General features: G+C 29.1%; 1 protein-coding gene across 2 annotated transcripts in view; it reads right to left on the bottom strand.

Annotated features, from left to right (window-relative positions):
- The window catches only part of LOC107440091 (glutathione S-transferase 1), a 33,548-nt gene extending 24,618 nt beyond the window's left edge, over nt 1-8,930 (bottom strand). The window contains exon 1 of one of the 2 annotated variants that reach the window (XM_043049129.2): nt 8,569-8,930. In XM_043049129.2, the coding sequence (XP_042905063.1) occupies nt 8,569-8,709 (141 nt within the window). In that variant the 5' untranslated portion in view covers nt 8,710-8,930. Of the gene's footprint in view, nt 1-7,803; nt 8,195-8,568 lie in introns of those variants that run through there. The other variant, XM_043049128.2, reaches the window with a different exon arrangement.
- Nucleotides 8,931-19,796: the final 10,866 nt, after the last annotated feature.

Genomic DNA, 19,796 nt, shown 5'->3' with positions numbered 1-19,796 from the left:
AGTGACTTTGTTACTAATTCTATATTCATTAATTAAACTTAATGGTTCTGCTCGATAACCATTTACAATTTTTTTTAAATTTTATTTAATTTTCAGTTATTATGGAATTCCTTAAATATTTTTCGACGTAGAGGTTATTTAGCAATAATGCGAAAAGCTGAAATTTATAAATGTATAATATTTATAAATGTTTAAGAGAATTTTTAGCAGCTATTTTGTACTAATTATTTTAGTTGAAATGTTATTCATTATACACAGTTTTATAAAAATAATCGTAAAATTCATTGAACGATTGAGTATTACATTTTAAAATGCAAGTAGAATTCAATAATCATTTCATTTTATAATTGTAAAACGGTATATAAGTAACTTCGTCATAAAGTTTCACATGATACGAGAATATTATGCGATTGCTTTATAATGAAAGAACAACATTTCAAGTTCTAAACTTTTTGTATAGCCTTCTTCTGTGAAAACAACACGTAAAAAAATAAAACGTATGACTTTGACGCATTGCATCATACACTAAAAAGTATTATTGCGTTTTACCTATCATTCCCTCCGTTGTAGAGAAGTGGGGATACTTAATATGTGGATATTAATATGGGATACTTAATATGTGAGTGATTCCTGCTTAGGAATATATGATTAAATTGTATAAAAACTGTAGTTCATTGAGAGAAACCGATTACAGATTTGAAAACCAAGACATGAAAAAGTTCTGTTCAAAAAAAATCTGTTCAAAAAAAGAAAAAAAAAGCTGAGGAGACTATAACTTTGAATTTAAAACCGTGTAACCAGTATATTAAATGTTTAAACATAACGAAAATATCTTACATCTTTTATTACTCAAATATTTGGCTTACGTAAAATATTTTTTGAAGACTGAAATATAAATTTTTAACCAAATTTGACCAATTATGACCAATTTTGATGCAGAGATCCAAGCAATTTATCTAGCTTTACAGAACCTAAAAACAAGATTTAATGAGTTCCTAATGGTGGTTCTATTGGTAGACTTCATTTCTGCAATTCAAGCAATCACGGGAAACCAATGTTTTAAAACTAAGCTGTTAAACGAAATTCAGCTCGATATAAACCTCCTCAAGGAAATGAATAAAACTATAGTTACACAGTGGATCCCTTCACACATCGGTATCGAAGGCAATGAGAACGCAGATTATCTGGCAAAAAACGGAACAACTGTGCCTCAAGAAATAACAACCGTCACACCTGATACTCTTAAAGAAGACGTTATTAAAAAACTCACCTAAATAAATAATTATGACTTAACTATAAAATCAAAAGGCAAAATATGGGAAAATATTCAAGACAATTGGAAATTTGTCTGTTACCAACCCCGTAAAGAAGCAGTAACCCATTTTAGGCTCAAAACAGACCACGATTGCTTATCAGAACATTTATATAACATAAAAATTCTTCCCAGAAAAGCATGCCCAATTTGTGACATGGGTGTATTAAATTCTGATCACCTCTTGTTGTGCAATGGACTAGATAGGAACTCCCAGAAAAGTGGGAATGTCACTAAATTGTATTGGGACGCAAGAACTCTCATGAATTGTCACTAACTTTACCTTTTTCATATTAACGCTTAAAATTTTATATTGTTGAAATGTTTATTGATTCAAATGTTTATTGTTCTCTTCTGCTCACTTTACCTAAATTGTTGAATTGTTTCTTTGTTGTTTTTTTGCTCCTTTGTGATGCAGTGAGCTGTCGAATTTTCTGGATTGAATTCCTAATAAAGCCATATGAAACACATAACCAAATTTATAATACTGAAAGTCTTAAGTCATTGTTTATATATGTTACCGGCAAAGTATGAAATCCGGCATTGTATTATGGAATGACTAGGCATTGTATAGAATGCCTAAAATTAGCCGGCAAAGTATGAAATGATTTATATTTCACACATTGCCTAGGCATTCTATGGAATACCAAATGAGAAACCGGCAGAGTATGAAATAAACGTCTGATGAGGTTATTATGTAAATGATGTGCATGTTACTGTGAATGAACGAAATCGGGGGTTGTTGACTTTCACCGGTGAATGTTGACAATCACATAGTTGCTTTGGTGAATGTCCGAAATATTTATTATATCCGATTTCATATTAATTTATTCGTGGATATAATTACATTTATTCGATATTTTAATACTTACTGACGATAGATTAGAAGAAACATCAGTGTTTGGAGTATCGGGCAAATGTATACCGAGCAATGGCACTTGACCTTAAAAAAAAATCAGTGTAGGTTATACAGGGCAGTGGCACTTAACTAGACCTAGTATATATTTCGGACATTAAACAAAGGTCTAGTCATACTAGGTCTAGTTAAGTGCCACTGCCCGGTAAGCATTTGTCTGGTATACCCTACACTGATGCTTTTTCTAATCTATCGTCAGTAAGTATTAAAATATCGAATAAATGTAATTATATCCACGAATAAATTAATATAAAATCGGATGTAATAGATATTTCGGACATTCACCAAACCGACAATGTGATTGTCAACATTCACCAGTGAAACTCAACAACCCCCGATTTCGGTCATTCACAGTAACATGCACATCATTTACATAATAACCTCATCAGGACGCGTATTGACAAAACATACCGTAGATTATAAAAGGGTTGGCGAAAATTTCTATCGGCGTTGAAGGAGCGTCTCGCAAATCGCCAAACAGCTTTGTGCTTATGTTTTTGTTTTGTTTTCGGTATCACGTATCTATCATTCACCAAGTTATATATGGGTGTGACATTTCAGAGTTTCAAATAAGCTGATCTTCATTAGACTCTTCTGCATTAAATGAAATATAAAGCGTATTTTTTTGTTATAGCTCCGACATAATCGTTTGTATTTGTTAACATAATTGTGTTTATTAGCGTTTTTTAGAAGGTCGTAATAAAACTAAGATAAAAAAATTATATATTATTACCTCCATATTCTGTATTTTCATAACTTTCATTAAATGTATTTCGAGTAGTGAACTTCTTTACCTACTCATCCACTAATTAAAATTAATAATTTCACAATAACCTCTAGTCCTTAATAAAGAAATGATTATTACAATAAAGTTTGTTTACTTAAAAGATTAAAAAAAATGTTTTGTTCAGCAGTGACTTTGTTACTAATTCTATATTCATTAATTAAACTTAATGGCTCTGCTCGATAACCATTTACAATTTTTTAAAAATTTTATTTGATTTTCAGTTATTATGGAATTTCTTAAATATTTTTCGACGTAGAGATTATTTAGCAATAATGCGAAAAGCTGAAATTTATAAATGTTTAAGAGAATTTTTAGCAGCTATTTTGTACTAATTATTTTAGTTGAAATGTTCATTATACACAGTTTTATAAAAATAATCGTAAAATTCATTGAACGATTGAGTATTACATTTTAAAATGCAAGTAGAATTTAATAATCATTTCATTTTATAATTGTAAAACGGTATATAAGTAACTTCGTCATAAAGTTTCACATGATACGAGAATATTATGCGATTGCTTTATAATGAAAGAACAACATTTCAAGTTCTAAACTTTTTGTGGAAAAAAAGGAAAAAAAACGAAATTTTTTTCCTGTCATCGGTGTTAGCGATTAGAGAATGTTTTATCGTATAAATATTAAGTCAGTACTGTTCCATTTTAAATAAAAATGCATTTTGCTCCGGAAAAAAAATTACTTGAATTTGTCAATAGAAATTCCCTAATTATTGTAGCAAGAACTTTTAAATTTCTAATCAAACTTTCCTCTATTATAATTTTGTGCAAATAATTATTATTAATAATATAAATGACTATTAAAAGGAATTAATTGAGAATGTTCAATTTTAATAAATTAACTGTTTACGCAATCAGATTAATAACTTTTTTCATAATTTACAAATGGAGAAAAAGTCTTTTACAGTTTAAAAGTGAAAAGAAAAATAAAGTTGAGATTAAATTTATAAAGTAAGCATAACTCGAAGGAGGTTGAAGTAAGGGCATTAAAATCAAAATTTCAAAAGAAAAAAAAAATCACCTTTTAGTGTACAGTGAGCAATAAACGAAAAATCTAAAACTAACTTTTGATCTAATGATCAGATGTTTACGTTCTAGGACTCAAACTTTAGATTTAGAATTTCCTTAATTCCCTACCACTATTGTAGATATTTACTTTTCACCTAACTTGTAAAATTGTAAAGTTTAGAATTTCTTACAGAATCACTCAGACGAAGTGATTGTGTTTTATTTAAATATTATTTAGAAAGAATTTTTCTAAAAGTATTTCTTTTAAAGTTTTTATCAAACTTTTGTTTTTTATTTATCTATAGTTATTGAAAGTTAAGTTGATGATTTTTAAGTTGAAATGAATGCCGCCCTGCTTTGCATATTTCAAATATTATTTCTAAAGAAATGTATAACTTAACATTAAACACCCAGGACCTTACAATTGTAAATCAAACAATCACTACATTTATTTATTAAAAAACACTCTTATGACCTGATAATAAATTGATCTAAATCTTAAATGTGAGTTTTATAACATATAATTTATTTAAACTCAGCACATACATCTAACCTCTGTTGTCGCCAATGTCTCAATTTTAAAATATAGTTTTTCTTTTATAAATTTTCTGATATTTTCATATAAAGGATAGTATTAAGTTCGAGAATTAAAAATTTGTGCCCAAAAAAGTTGCTAAAAATTATAATTATTATTAATATATGACAACAGGAAGTTTTTAATTGAAGGTTGAAATTTTTTTTAATTATGTTATTTTTTAATTATGTTATTTTTTAATTATATTTTTAATTACCAAACTCATATAACAGTATTTAGGAATCTATAAATTTATGTTACGTATGATAGTTGCATTATAACCTGTACGCAATGCGTGTAAATAAAATATATTTTTAAAATTGTGCATTTTCTATTAATTGCATTTATTATTCTTATATTGAAAAGGTATCAAGTTATCTATGACCTCCATAATGAATGAAGTATTTACCGACTTTTATATATATTAAGGAATTGAATCAATTTTTCACAAAGTTTAAAATCTCATCTCATTCCAAAAAAAAGTTATTTCATAAAATTATGCAAAAAAGTAATTTAATATATATTTTTTTTATAATGAATGCTTCTAGTAATGAAACAAACGCTTTCAAACTTTATTTTAAAAATATTGATTATTTCGTTTACAAGAAACTATTACTTTAAAGCGTGATAACATTTTTGAATACTCTATTTTTTTTCTAGTAAATAATATGTCTTTGTTAATTTCTAAAAAAAGAATCTTTATAAAAAAGCTTACATTATTCTTTTATAGAGAATATTGATTTAATAGAAAATATCACTAAAATAAAACAGGTTATGTTTTCTTACAATAAAAGTTAAATAGAATTAATTCTTCAAAATAGCGTTTCAATAAAACATAGCATTAAAATGTTATGTTATTTTTTGTGATTGGTTCAGTAGTAGTAAATTATTTTTATTTCTTCGCAAACACAATTCTTGTAAAAAAATTGAATCTGTTATATCAAAAAACTAGATCGTTTTATAAAATATAAATTATAGCGTTTAATAAAATATGAATACAGTGTATTTGTAAAGTGATCCTGACAATAAAAAGGTTATTTTCTTTTTTAATTCTCTTCTGAAAAGAATTAATGAGTTATTTTCATTCATCATGTCTAGTCGAGGAGGAGGAGAAAAAGAATATCGAATTACACTGTTTAGGTTAATGTAATTTCGTTCTCCCACCACATTTACGCGTAATCCATCGCCAATTCCATCTGCAATCGCCAAGTTTATTATCTACGGTATGTTTTGTCAATACGCCATCAGGACGTTCATTTCATACTTTGCCTAAATAGCATTTGGCATTCTATAAAATGCCTAGTCATTGCATACACTGCCTAGGCAAAGTATGTAATAATTCTCACCTTTCATACTTTGCCTAAAAACAGCCGGCATTCTACACAGTGCCGGCCTTATCATACTTTGCCGGTTACATGTATAATATATTACACATATATAAGAAAAAATAAGAATATTTTATTGGAAATAATAAGTTTTTCCGATGGAATATTTTCCGCATAAATTTACTTACAAATTTTCTTTAAGCAAGGATTTAAATTTTTGAGAATACATGTCCTTTATCCTTCGTTTTTTTTTTTTTATTTATTTTTATTTTTTTAAAAGCTTTGTTGTTTTTTCTTCTTCCCTTCATTTATTATTTTATTACACTCCAGGGGCATATAATCGAATTGTTCACGGGAATTCATTCTTACATATTTCGTTACTGTACAAAACAAAGGAACAAAATTGACTGCATCAGTTCTTTACTACACCCCATTTTAACAAAGTTAAAAAAAAATTCTTTGGTCATAAGAAAGAATTGAAGTGCACAAAAATAATTCCACAAGAGAGAGAAATAAGTTTTTTTTTTCATTAAATTAAAAAAAATTAACAGATCACTTTGATTTAAAGTTTTAAGATTTAAAAATCCGTCATGAAAAAAAAGATCTATGTTTTCCTCAGAAAATCGAAATTCCTAACACTTAAAAATTATCTCCCATGATTTTTTTCAGAAATTACAAATTTTACTCTCTTTTTTAGAATTTTAGAAATCTTAAAAATTATCTTGAATGTTCAGATTGTTAAACACCCTGCACTGAGATTTGAATAATTAAAAATTTCAGGTACAGAGAAAAGCAGGGACGCCACTAGGCTTAGCGAGACCCTGGGAAAAGCATTTCACAAAGCCTCTATTTAAGGGATAGATTATAAAATGGATATATAATCAATCATATGATAGAATATGAAAAATTATTAAATCCGTTTCATTAAAATTGATGAAGTGAAGTATTGCAGATTTTCATTCCTAATTTTATTTTCAAATTTTGGATAATTGTTTAATTTTTTTAAATCAATGATGCATCAAAAGCAGGGCCTTTAGAAGTCAGAAAGTTTTAGAAAAAGATACCCGCGAACACACACACATAAAAAAGCTCATTGTGCAGCTCTAGTGGCAAGTAAATAAAATACCTTTTTTCAAAAACAAAAATTTAAAAATATATAAGATGCTCTTATTTTCTATTATTATGATTTTGCTAAATAGAAATGCTGAGACAACTAACAACTGCATTTAGAAGGCAGGCCTAGATATGGCTTTATTGCATCTAAGATTGCAATGATAGTTTCGAATTTTCGAAGCTAATATTCAAAGAAACTAAGTTTTTTTTTAAAAAAAAAAGGGGGGAACATAATTTTTTAAGTCTTTATTCTTATTTTTGATTCGGATATCATCGGCATGGGACTCCCAGGAGTTCTAACAACGCGACGTCAGCTCTATGTTTCAGTGCAGTGCTTCCGAAAGTGTGGTACGCGTACCCCAGGGGTACGGGAACAGTTTAGTGGGGGTACGCGCTTTTATGCGAAATATCTTGCAACAAAAAAAAAATTCAAAAAATTTTATTCAAAAACAAAGCTAGCCATGAAAATTTACGATTACGTATTTTTCTATTGGCTATTTTTTCAGAGTTAACAGTTAATTAGAGGTGTCAACAGCCAGTTGTGGTTTTTAAGTTTTGTGCAATTTTTTATAGTAAAAAATACGTTCATTTTTTTTTATCAGTGGTACACAGTGTAACGAAAAATTTAGAAAGGGTACACAAAAGTCATAAGTTTGGGAAACACTGTTTTTGTGGATGTCTTTAATTTTCCTTTCATAAATTTAAAAATACATAAAGACTTTAAAAAGGAAATAAATAATAATTGTTTTCTCACCTTTATGTATTCAGGCTTAAGTTGTTCACCACCAGCCAAATTCAGAATTTTTTTATTGACATCTAGACCAATCATTTTGGCAGTCATCAATACGGCCCGGCATGGGCCGCTTACAGGAAAAATGTAAACATCGACAGGCATGTTGATTTCTTGAGTTTTACCTCCGACTGAACTACACGAACCCAGGGCTGATAGTTAGTGTCTCACTGTTTTATAAATACCGGTCAAGATATCTCAAAAATTCTCAGAGCGTTGATTGGAGAAAATTGCGTAAAAAAAGAGAAAAGATTGCGTATCCGGATAAGTAAACAAATACAAGAACCCCCAAGTGACAACACCCACTCAACGTCTCAAAAGATTAAAAACGAAACATGTTTATCAACAGGACTGGNAGTGGGGGTACGCGTTTTTACGCGAAAAATCTTGCAACAAACGAAAATTTCAAAAAATTTTATTCAAAAACAAAGCTCTCCATGAAAATTTACGATTACGTATTTTTCTATTGGCTATTTTTTTCAGAGTTAACAGTTAATTAGCGGTGTCAACAGCCAGTTGTGGTTTTTAACTTTTGTGCAATTTTTTGTAGTAAAAAATGCGTTCATTTTTTTATTAGTGGTACACAGCGTAACGAAAAATTTAGAAATTGTACACAAAAGTCATAAGTTTGGGAAACACTGTTTAAGTCGATGTCGTGAATTTTCCTTTCATAAATTTGAAAATACATAAAGACTTTAAAAAGGAAATGAATAATAATTGTTTTCTCACCTTAATATATTCAGGCTTAAGTTGATCACCACCAGCCAAATTCAAAATTTTTTTATTGACATCTAGACCAATCATTTTGGCAGTCATCAATACGGCCCGGCATGGGCCGCTTACAGGAAAAATGTAAACATCGACAGGCATGTTGATTTCTTGAGTTTTACCTCCGACTGAACTACACGAACCCAGGGCTGATAGTTAGTGTCTCACTGTTTTATAAATACCGGTCAAGATATCTCAAAAATTCTCAGAGCGTTGATTGGAGAAAATTGCGTAAAAAAAGAGAAAAGATTGCGTATCCGGATAAGTAAACAAATACAAGAACCCCCAAGTGACAACACTCACTCAACGTCTCAAAAGATTAAAAACGAAACATATTTATCAACAGAACTGGACATGAAAACAACTCAGGTTAATGGCGGTAGATGGCGCTTGCAAATGAAATGTTGCAGTTCATTCTCTTGGTTTTTGATGAGGATATGCACGAGTTGAGAGCAGAACAAGGGCTCATCTCCATATACAAAAAGAATATATAGTAGATATTTTCAGTAAAAGTTTATTTTAAATTTAACAAAGACTTAATGTATGGAAATAGTTATTTGTATTCTAAAATAAAAGGTTATTTTTTCATTTTTTTTCCAGAAAAATAACCATTCGAGACATTTACTATTATTTTATTTTTAAACTAACTATTATTAAAACTACTTTTTCTTCCACAGATAAATTTCAAACTTAGCAAGCAGGAATTCCAATAGTTGTTTTTATTCCAAAATAAAAGATGATTTCTTCATTTTTTTCCCAAAAAATAGCCATTTGAGGTATTAACTTTTATTTCATTTTTAAATTTACTATTATTAAAACTATTTTTTCTTTCAATTCTCAAATTTCAAATTTAGCAAGCAGGACTTAATGTATACAAATAGTTATTTTTATTCCAAAATACTCAGTTACTTCTTCATTTATTTTCAGAAAAATGGCCATTTGAGGTAAAAACTATTTTTTTTCCTTTATAAAATGTCGATTAAAATATAAGTCAGAAATAGTTTTCTTTGTTCATTAAAAAAAAGTCTTCTAAAATTTTCCAGTTAGGGGAAAAAATTTAACCAAAAAACCATCGTAGGAATGATCGTGGCACCACTTAAGCAATTTTCCTTCACAATGTTACAAAAAAAAGTAATACATTCTCTGGTATTTCTTTGTCCATCAGGAATAAAATATAGCTTGACGACATACGTGTTATCCTTTTCTTGCTCGGCTAAGATGAGCAGTGAGAGGTAAAGAGTGTCAAAGAAGGTCAGACTCTGCAAAAAGAATATTTTTCGTAGACAAGAGCTTTTCTTAGTAATCACGTAGAAAAATTGGTATCGACAAGAAAAATAGAAGCTTCTTGTCAAATTATTTTTTTTTCTACATTCAAAAAGGAGAGAAAAGTGCCATGAAGTTTGATCTGATTATTTGGCAAGATTCCTTGGAAGCACCGCAATTTATTCCCTATGAAGAATTAATTACTCAGTCTAATAAAGCTTGGCATATACTTTCATACATTCCCGAGACAATATTCTAGATGGAACCATCAAGATATTTTGATGGTTTATGTTGGTTTCTTGTAAGCTACCAATAATTTGATTGGCTACCAACATCCAACAATTCCCATCATGTGGTAATGGATTTTGATGGGACAACAAACTTCAATCATTTCGGGTAGGAAGATGATATTTTACGATATGATGATCAACCAACAAGTTATGTTAGAAATTCTTGGGCCAACAACTACCACTTCCATCATTTTGCAATGAAAAAATGTTGTTTTAGAATCTTTCAAATCTTGCAAACAGTCAATCTTATAAATGTTGTTTTTCAATTTGTAGTTTAATATAAAATTTTTGTGATTTAATAAGAAAAAAATGAGTGATTTTCTCTTAAATTATAACATGGTTATTATCTTATTCACTTCAGATTTCACTTCAGTGAATAAATATGAATGAATGTAATAAATATCGTATCTTGTCTTATCATAATGGTTCAAACGTATTATCAATTTTACAATTATGAATGAAAAATTATTGAACTATAATACTGTTGAAAAAAATTATTCGTACTGAAAACTATATTCTATAAACTATAAACTATATGTCGCGGAATATAATATGGAATTATTGTTTTAATTATGAATAGATTTTAATGCTTTTTTTCTAATTTAATATACAGCTCAGCTTTCAATGTTTTATTAATTGATTAGCGTGCTAGTCTTGTTGTTGTTGTTGTTGCTTATCCTCTTCTGGCCTGACGAAGTCAGACCAGATCTATGAACCCGTTGACCTGAAGAAAATCAAACACCAAAAGAGGAGTAGAGTAAATGTCTTCCCAGAGAAGACCAAGACAGTTCAGGATGTGATCGGCGGAATCCCGGTGTAGATCGCATTTAGGGCAGAGGGGGTAGGTTTTAGTTCCCTCAGAAAATAGTAGACCTTCAAGATGGCCGGTAGCTAGGCGGGAGATGGTGTGCTAGTCTTTTATTTTGGTAGCATAATTCAACAGTTTTTTAGTTGATCTATGAAATTTGCTTTGCGGAGATATATTTTAAAAAACCACTTTAAGCAAAAAATTATTTTGCATAAGAAAAATGAGTGCGTCAAAATTTTATCCCCCGCATCAAGCATATATTTTTTTGTCCGGAAAAGTAATTTTAATGTTAACAAAACCCCCCCTTTTTTTTAAAAATTTCTTCCCCATAATTTTTGAATTTTGAATAAAAGTACTGTTTAAAGCCATTAACCACTTCTCAAATAAATAAAAAATCACTATTTTCTATTTCCCCCAAAAAAAACTTTGTATCGAAACTTTAATTCTCTTTTTAAACAATAAAAATAATGCTTATTTTATTTATTATTTTTTTTTATGAAATCCTAACTTTTTGCTTCCGTATCTACATTGAATTTGATACCGCATTTAAAATTTATCTTACAAATTTTTAGCAGATAACATCAAAATCTAAAACATTTACAAATTCATGAATAAAAAAACCTTGTCACCGTGAATGTCATCTTGCCGGCGGGTGGTCAGCAACACATGAGCGATTTTGCCAGCACAGGTACCCCCCTCCCCCTAGTGTCTGCAACCCATTGACTTTGCACTCAACCGAAAAGTTTGTAACAATCGTCACGCCAGACTTAGCTCATTAACTGCCAGATTTCAGAATTGTTTCTTTGGTATCGTTTTCAAAATCGAATGAGAAGCCTCTAATTTTTATACCATTTTGTTAGATCGTCTGCCAAAGATTAAACAGACACGCGATCAGATATAATGAAACGAAGGTAGTTATTGGAATATTTTTGGCACGAAGATTTTTTTTCTTCTCATTTTTTTTCCTAAACAAAATGTGGAACATACTAAGAAATTACCTTCAAGGTTTCTTATTAGTTAGTTTTATGTTAGTTTTTTGTAGCTTTATATGAATTAATTTAGCTACGCATGGTAAATTTTCATAATAAGGTCACGATACTTCCATTACAGTGTTTAAAACCGAAAATTTTAAATTTTTTTCGTAATTTTATTTAAGATCTGAGGTCAAGGTAAATAAAATAAGGAGTTGTGCATTTTTAGCATGGATGAAGCTGTTTTATTATTCTGTATTTAAAGTTTAAAAGAAATAAACTTAAATAATGAAGTTCTTCTCTAGAATATCTGCAACTAAAAAGTATACGTGGAAAAGACACACAGGTTTGGGAAGATAGGACTTTGTATATCTAATTATGATCTTTGAAACTCGTAACTATTTTTATATTACGTCAATAATCAAAGATTTCTTTAATATTTTAATCGTTTTCCTAAAGTTAAAGTAAAATATTAGACTAAAAAAATACCATATACTGAAAAAGTAATTTAAAGGATTAAGCATTTATAAAAGTTTAAAAAAAATTCTGCTTTAACATTTCCAATCGAACTTTTCAATCCAAAGTAAAAAGAAAATTATAATTCAGCTCAATACATACGCCAAAAACAAATCTTGGAACTAACTGATGCTTTAAGAATTAAATTACTTGACATAAAACCTTATTCTAAAACTAGCATTGATAAAACGACGAAAATTTTTGTTATTATCCCAGTATGTGATCTACCTGAGTAATAGATATTTACTTTTTTAATAGTTGCTTTTTTAGCTTTGCTCTTTGAGTGATGCTGCCCAGTATACATTTGCCAGGTATATACCCCACACTGGTATATTTTTTCACGGTTAAGTACCACTGCCCGGTATACCCTACACTGATGTTTTTTTAAGATCCCCTGCCCAGAGAACTTGCTATATTATAGTAGCGCCACCTATTGATCCGTAAAGTAATTACACATTAGATCGCATAGTGAGATAATACCAAAAATTTGATACTTCACAAGTAAAAAATAATTTACAGTCTATTTTAGATAAATATGTGTTCACAATTTGTCGGGATTTGGCCAAACCGAGATCGATCATTTAGGTTTCCATAACCGAAAAAAATTAGAAATGTACTCTAGTATACTAAACTTCAAAAAAGTATTCTGAAATATTATATATTAAAAAAATAGAAGTTTAAAATGAATGAAAGAAACCTAAATTTAAATTACTTTGCTGACGTGTCCTAATTATACCAATATTTTTAAAATATTATTTGAATATTTAAAATAAATATTAAAATTAGAATATTAGAAAAGTAGAAGCATAAATATCTTAGTATCCATGCATAAAACCTATTATTACAAAAACACTTAAAAAAAAAAAAAAACTCAGCACTTAAAGTGAAATCTAACTATAACTTTCTAACTATTTGTCAATAGTTGTTTATGCATTTCATCTAAAACATTTTAACTGCTGGTAAAATTCATTCAAAACATTCAGTGGCCGTCGGTTACCATGGGTTACCACCAGACAGGAAGAAGTAACAACATTATCCGAATAATAGAACAATAATACTAAAAAAAAAGGTGAGTCGTTGTTGAGATATACATCGATTTGACCAGTGATGACGCGTTTCGTGCTAGGGGAGGTAGTACCAATTAATAAAACGAAAGACCGTCAACTGTCCGAGTAATAGCAATAATTGGCTTATAATAAATTACACCCTGATGATCGCTAAATAACTTGTGCAGTGCTCTCAACGGAAAAATAGTCCTGATTTGCTTTTGAAAAAAACAAATAAATAGACTCCTGTTTTATGAATTGATTTTGGAGGTCTCTATTAGTTATACAAATAGTATTAAAAAAAAAACGAACTATTTTGAATGACTTTTGATCTAATGATCGAATCTTCACGTTTTAGGACTCAATCGTAATGGCTCGAAAGGGTGACCTCAAATATGCTAATTAATTAGTACAGACGATATTTTAAGTTGCGAAATCAGACACAAAAACGTACCTTCTCTAAATAAATGTGCCTTTTTTTCAGCGGATTCGGATTTCTGATCCGCCTAAATATAAGGGGTAGCCGAAATCTGAGAAATATGGTTCCCATAATTTGGTTGGGAGACTGATCCCAAGTTTGGACTCCTTAATGCTAATTTTATTTTTTGTGTATCTCGCCATATTTCGCCAGTTCCTGAGAAATCAATTTTTAAAAAAAATCGTATATTTAAAATCCGATTTCTCAGGAGCTACTCAACCGATTTCACTCAAATTTTGTATCAAGATTGCTCAAAATTACAAACTTTGAAATGATATAAAAAATTGCATATCTTCCGATTCAAAAATGTTTCAACAATTGTTAAATAGTATAATAAAAAAAATAATAAATATTTACTAAAATGTATTCTTCGTATGGAATTTTCTCTGGATAAACGAATCTTATAATTATGCGCAAAAATATTTCAATTCTCTTCAAAAGATCTCGAAATATGGCGAAATACGTGAAAAGTTAAATTAACTTTAAGGGATTTAAACTTTGGATCGCTCTCCTGAACTAACTATGGGAGCCATATTTCCCAGATTGCGGCTACACCCTATAATTTGGGAATCAGAAATCCAAATCCGTCCGAGAGAAGGTATGTTTATTCATAGAAAGTACGTTTGTGTGTATAATTTCATAATTTACAATATCGTCTGCACTAATTAATTAGCATATTTGACGTTGCCCTTTCGAATCATTAAGACTGAATCCTAAAACGAGAAGATCCCATTATTAGATCATAAGTTATTCAGGATGGTCCGCTTTTTTTTTGTTTTTTTGGTACACTGTACATAAAATTTGGAAAGCACTTTTTTAAGATGTTACATAACAATAATAATAATTTATTTTGAATCAATGAAAAGAGCAATCGCATTTAATCAAGCTATTTAAAAATGGAACTATTTTGGAACTAAAGCAGCGATTCCCCAAGGAACTGTTGAACTTTATTTGGCGTAACCCCGACTTAAAAAGCTCATTAGCAGCTGTTAATATGCCAGAAAAAATATTAATTTGGATACATTTATTGAAAAGAATAAAAGTTATTAATTGTTTAATCAATAACAGTCTTTAAATTAGGTTTTACGTTAGGCAGTTGAATTCTGCTGCGGCTTTTCGTCTAGTTGGTTTGGCGTATACGTAAATCAAATTGAATAAAATAAGCTGAATTGTGGTTTTTTAAAAAAGATTTCTTTTAAACTGTTAGAAACGTTATTGGAGAAAAGTAATTCTTTATTCTTGAATTTGTTTATTTAATTTTGAATTTTGAAGTTCGGTTAGAAATACTTAATGCATGAATAAAATGGGCAATCATTGTGCAAATTATTTTTTAAACTGTGTCATTTCCTTTTTAAATGAATAATTTCATTAAAAATAAACGAAAAATAAATTAGAGTGGCCTATTAAAGATTTCAAAAATAATTACTAGTTAAATAAAAAGCCCAGACTCAAGGAACCCTAGTGAGCTCTCCACGGAACCTTAAGGTTTAACGGAACAACTTTTGGGAACCACTTAGCTAAAGTCATTTTTATAATTAAAGTAAATTTTCCAACAATTATTTTAACGTTGCAAAATCTAATAAATTTATGTAGCTGTTAAATTCATGACGTGAAATTTGCGATATTGATTGCAGTTTTGCCAACTTTTACAAAACTGCTTTTTTTTTCCTAGAGAGCGGACTCTTAATAACAAGGAAAGCAGGGTAAGGAGCTAATATACTTTTATAACAGTTTTTTTTCTAAAGTGGTTAAATTTGTGTAAAATTGTAAGCCTTTTTACTATATAATGTTGCAAATATAATTATGAAGTTGTTGATAAGGTTGTAAATTCTGAAAAAATTTTAAAATTTGTAAAGCGGTGTAATATGTTTGTGATAATTATAAACATTTACAATGACTAATGTTTTTTTTATAGTCAACAAGTAACTCAGAAAAAAGAGGAGTGAAAAAAGGGAAAGTCTTTATGATGTAATACATTTTTATAACAATTTTTTTAAATTTTAAATTTTTTAATTTTGAAAGTTTTTTTTAAAATATTTGTCATATTTATCTCAGTTTTGCCACTTTTACAGTGATGAATGTCTTTTTTCTATTCAGCAATCGATTCTTAAAAAAGGGATACGAGTCAAAGTAATTTATTAAATTATAGATTTTTCTTATGATAGTTTTCCTTTCTTTTTTTTAATAAAAAAAAGTTATTAAGTCTGTATAGGTTTGCAAAATTTTGAAATTTGTTAAGATGTATTTGTCTGTGATTATTATCTCAGCTTTATAACCTTTTACAATGGCGCGTGTTTTATTTTCCAAGTCAACAACCATCTAAAAAAAGGGAAGGAGTTAAAATAACTTATGACATAATATATCCTGTAACAATTTCATTTTAAGTTGTAAGGTTTTTTAAGTTATAAAATAATAAAGTTTGTTATAATTATCTCAATTTTGCCACCTTTACAATCATGGATGCTTTTTTCCTACTAGTGTACATACTTTTAAAAAAAGAGAGAAGAGTTTAAATAGTTTATGAAGTCATGAATATTTTGTAATAATTTTCCTCTTTTTTTTTAGAAAAAAAGAGGAACATAAGTTTGAAATATAAGTTTGAAAAATTGTGAAATTTTTAACGATGTAGATTTTGCGATGATTATCACAGCTTGCTTTTTACGAACGAAACAAATGCTTTTTTCTAGTCAACAACTAATTCTAAAATTGAGGAAAGAGTTAAAGTAATTTATAAAGTAAGTTTATTTTTGTAACAGTTTTTTTCCCACTTAAACTAACAGCTTAACTTATAATAATGCTATTTTAATTTGTTAAATGTTTGCGTATCAAAGTAATGTTAGCTTTGTTATTAACATTTCATTTTAATATGTTTGCGTAAAAATGAAACCTTTAACTTATACATGTTTTTGTGAGAACATGTTTGCTTAAAAGCAATTATCTCTATGTATAAAAGTACCTAACTTTTGACCTCTTGTGTTTTGCATTTATGTTTCTAAAATACTCAATGATATGAGAAAGTCATGAAGTTAAATTTGAAGAGAATAGTTTAAATATGTTTTTCAAGGAACTCTTTTGAAAAAGAGTTTTAAATTTTTCCAGAACTTTTGCGCAATATTGCAACAGACATTTTGAAATTAAAATAATTTAATTATCCTTTATCAATTTAAGATCTGAACATTTGTACGCTAAGAAAAAAGTATGGTCTAAACTACCAGAATTATCAATTTAGGAACTGAGCATTTGTACACTAAGAAAAAAGTATGGTCTAAACTACCAGAACTATCAATTTAGGAACTGAGCATTTGTACACTAAGAAAAAGGTATGGTCAAAACTACCAGAACTATCAATTTAAGAACTGAGCATTTGTACACTGAGAAAAAAGTATGATCTAAACTACCGGAATTATCAATTTAAGGACGAAATATTTGTACACTGAGAAAAAAATATGATCAAAACTCCCAGTATATGATAAAATTTACCGTGTTTCTGGCTCTATGGGTGTACCAAGCTCTGTGATTTTCACTTTGGTAAAGATTTTGGTAAAATTAACAAAATATGATTTTATAATACTCGTATATGATAAAGTTTGGTAAACGTTGTGAAACTTGGTAAATTTATCAAGATATCTTAAAAAGTGACATAAAAACCATTTATTCGGTTAAATATATTTTAAAATTTTGCATTTTTACTAAATCTATGGTAATAAAAACAATAATTTTGAAAATCAGAATTTCTGGTAAACCGNGAAACTAGTTTGCTAAATCCAGTTTCACATAGATACGTTGATGCAAATTGTATTAACACTCTGATGGCATTCTTGCCTAAAATGGGATTTTGTTTTTCCACGGATAGCCAAAATTTTTGTCAAGGCTGAGTCTTAAATTGATTTCGAAGAGTATAATCACTAATTAGATCTATCAATTGCTCTTTCTCACTAATTTTAAGAGTTGAACATCATATGTCAAAGGAAAATGGATCACGAATTCAACCAAGATCGTTTTCAGGAAAATCCTCGAATCTTCTCGAAAAATTTTTCTTTTAACTTTTCAATGTGATTGGAAATGATGTTTTTAAATGTAAATATATCTATATTATTTTCCTTGATAAAATCGTTAAAGCAAGGGAACATGTCGGTGTTGTTTTTATTCAGTTCAGTTTGCCAGGGACTAAGCTTATTCTTAAAAGCTTGAATTTTATTGGCTGCAGTTATGATAGTTGAATTCTCACCCTGCAAGCTCAAATTTAAGTCGTTAAGTTTTTCGAAAATATCAACTAAATAGCTCAGCTTCCCTAACCAAACTTCATTGATATAATAACTTGCCAATCTATGTTTCTTTTAGATTAAAAACGTGTACACTTCATTTCTCAAATCAGATATCCGTCGTAGTATTTTCCCACGTGAAAGCCATCTGACTTCGGTGTGTAACAGTAATCTCTCATACGTTGAGCCCATCTCATTGCAAAGTATTGAAAGGAGACAGCTGTTGTGGTTGTTGCATTTAATGTAGTTAATTGAACTAACAGCGTCTTGTAATACATTGTGCAACTCTTCCACCATATCTTTTGCAACAAAAGCTTGCCGATGAATCATACAGTGATTAAATACCATATGAGGCGCCACCTTCTGAATTAAGCCTCTGAACCCTTTATTCGAACCTGTTAATGCTGCAGCACCATCAGAAAGAGTGGACAGCATGAAATTGCAATTAAACAGGGAGGGACGGCGCTTCACTCTTTATATGTGCACTGTATGGTATGCAACATGCAGGGATAATGCATTTCATAAAAATTTGGCGACCCCAAAAAAACTTCTGGCGACCCCCACAGGGGTCGCGACCCCTAGTTTGCGCACCACTGATCTAAACTACCGGAATTATCAATTTAAGAACGGAATATTTGTACACTGAGAAAAAAATATGGTCAAAACTCCCAGAATATGATAAAATTTACCGTGTTTCTGGCTCTATGGGTGTACCAAGCTCTGTAATTTTTACTTTGGTAAAGATTTTGGTAAAATTAACAAAATATTATTTTATAATACTCGTATGTGATAAAGTTTGGTAAACGTTGTAAAACTTGGTAAATTTATCAAGATATCTTAAAAAGCGACATAAAAACCATTTATTCGGTTAAATATATTTTAAAGTTTTGTATTTTTACTAGATCTATGGTAATAAAAACAATAATTTTGAAAATCAGAATTTCTGGTAAACCGTTACCATATGAACGGAAAAATTACCAAATGAATGGTTTGTATACTGTATATTTTGGTTAATATCACTAGAGTTATGCTGTTGTTTTTTTACCATAAATGCCATTGCCATACAGTACGGTAATTTTACCAGATTTTGTTTCGCACTCAATGTGTAAATTGTTTAAATAGCTTCTTTCGTTATATTTATAGAAATACTAAAGTGAATAAAAAAGCATTTGCCAATAATTGTGAAACTTGTTTATGGAAGGAGGAAATAATTTTTAAGAATTATTTATCATATTTTTTTATGATTATTATTAAGCATATTGGTCACAACATTTTTGAATATTGAGGCATACATATATTTATTTCATTTCAGATGACGCAATTTTGATATTTCAATTGGCCAAAGTATTAAATTCGAGGGATATCGGCTGAATAGTTTTCGTGTCATAAATTTAAAAAGAAATATTTCCTTTCCGCTTTCCAAGAATTATTTGACCGATTCCATAAAAAAAATTTCACAGTATGATATACAAATTTATGTCTTACACATTCCATAAAGTTTTCAATTATTATTAGATTAAATTATAAAAAAAATAAAAAAAATTCAAGCCCTAAA

The sequence above is a fragment of the Parasteatoda tepidariorum genome, chromosome 3, assembly GCF_043381705.1.
Source record: "Parasteatoda tepidariorum isolate YZ-2023 chromosome 3, CAS_Ptep_4.0, whole genome shotgun sequence".
Taxonomy (NCBI): domain Eukaryota; kingdom Metazoa; phylum Arthropoda; class Arachnida; order Araneae; family Theridiidae; genus Parasteatoda; species Parasteatoda tepidariorum.
The sequence above is the reverse complement of the archived record's forward strand: the minus strand, read 5'-3'. Positions and strand labels throughout refer to the sequence as shown.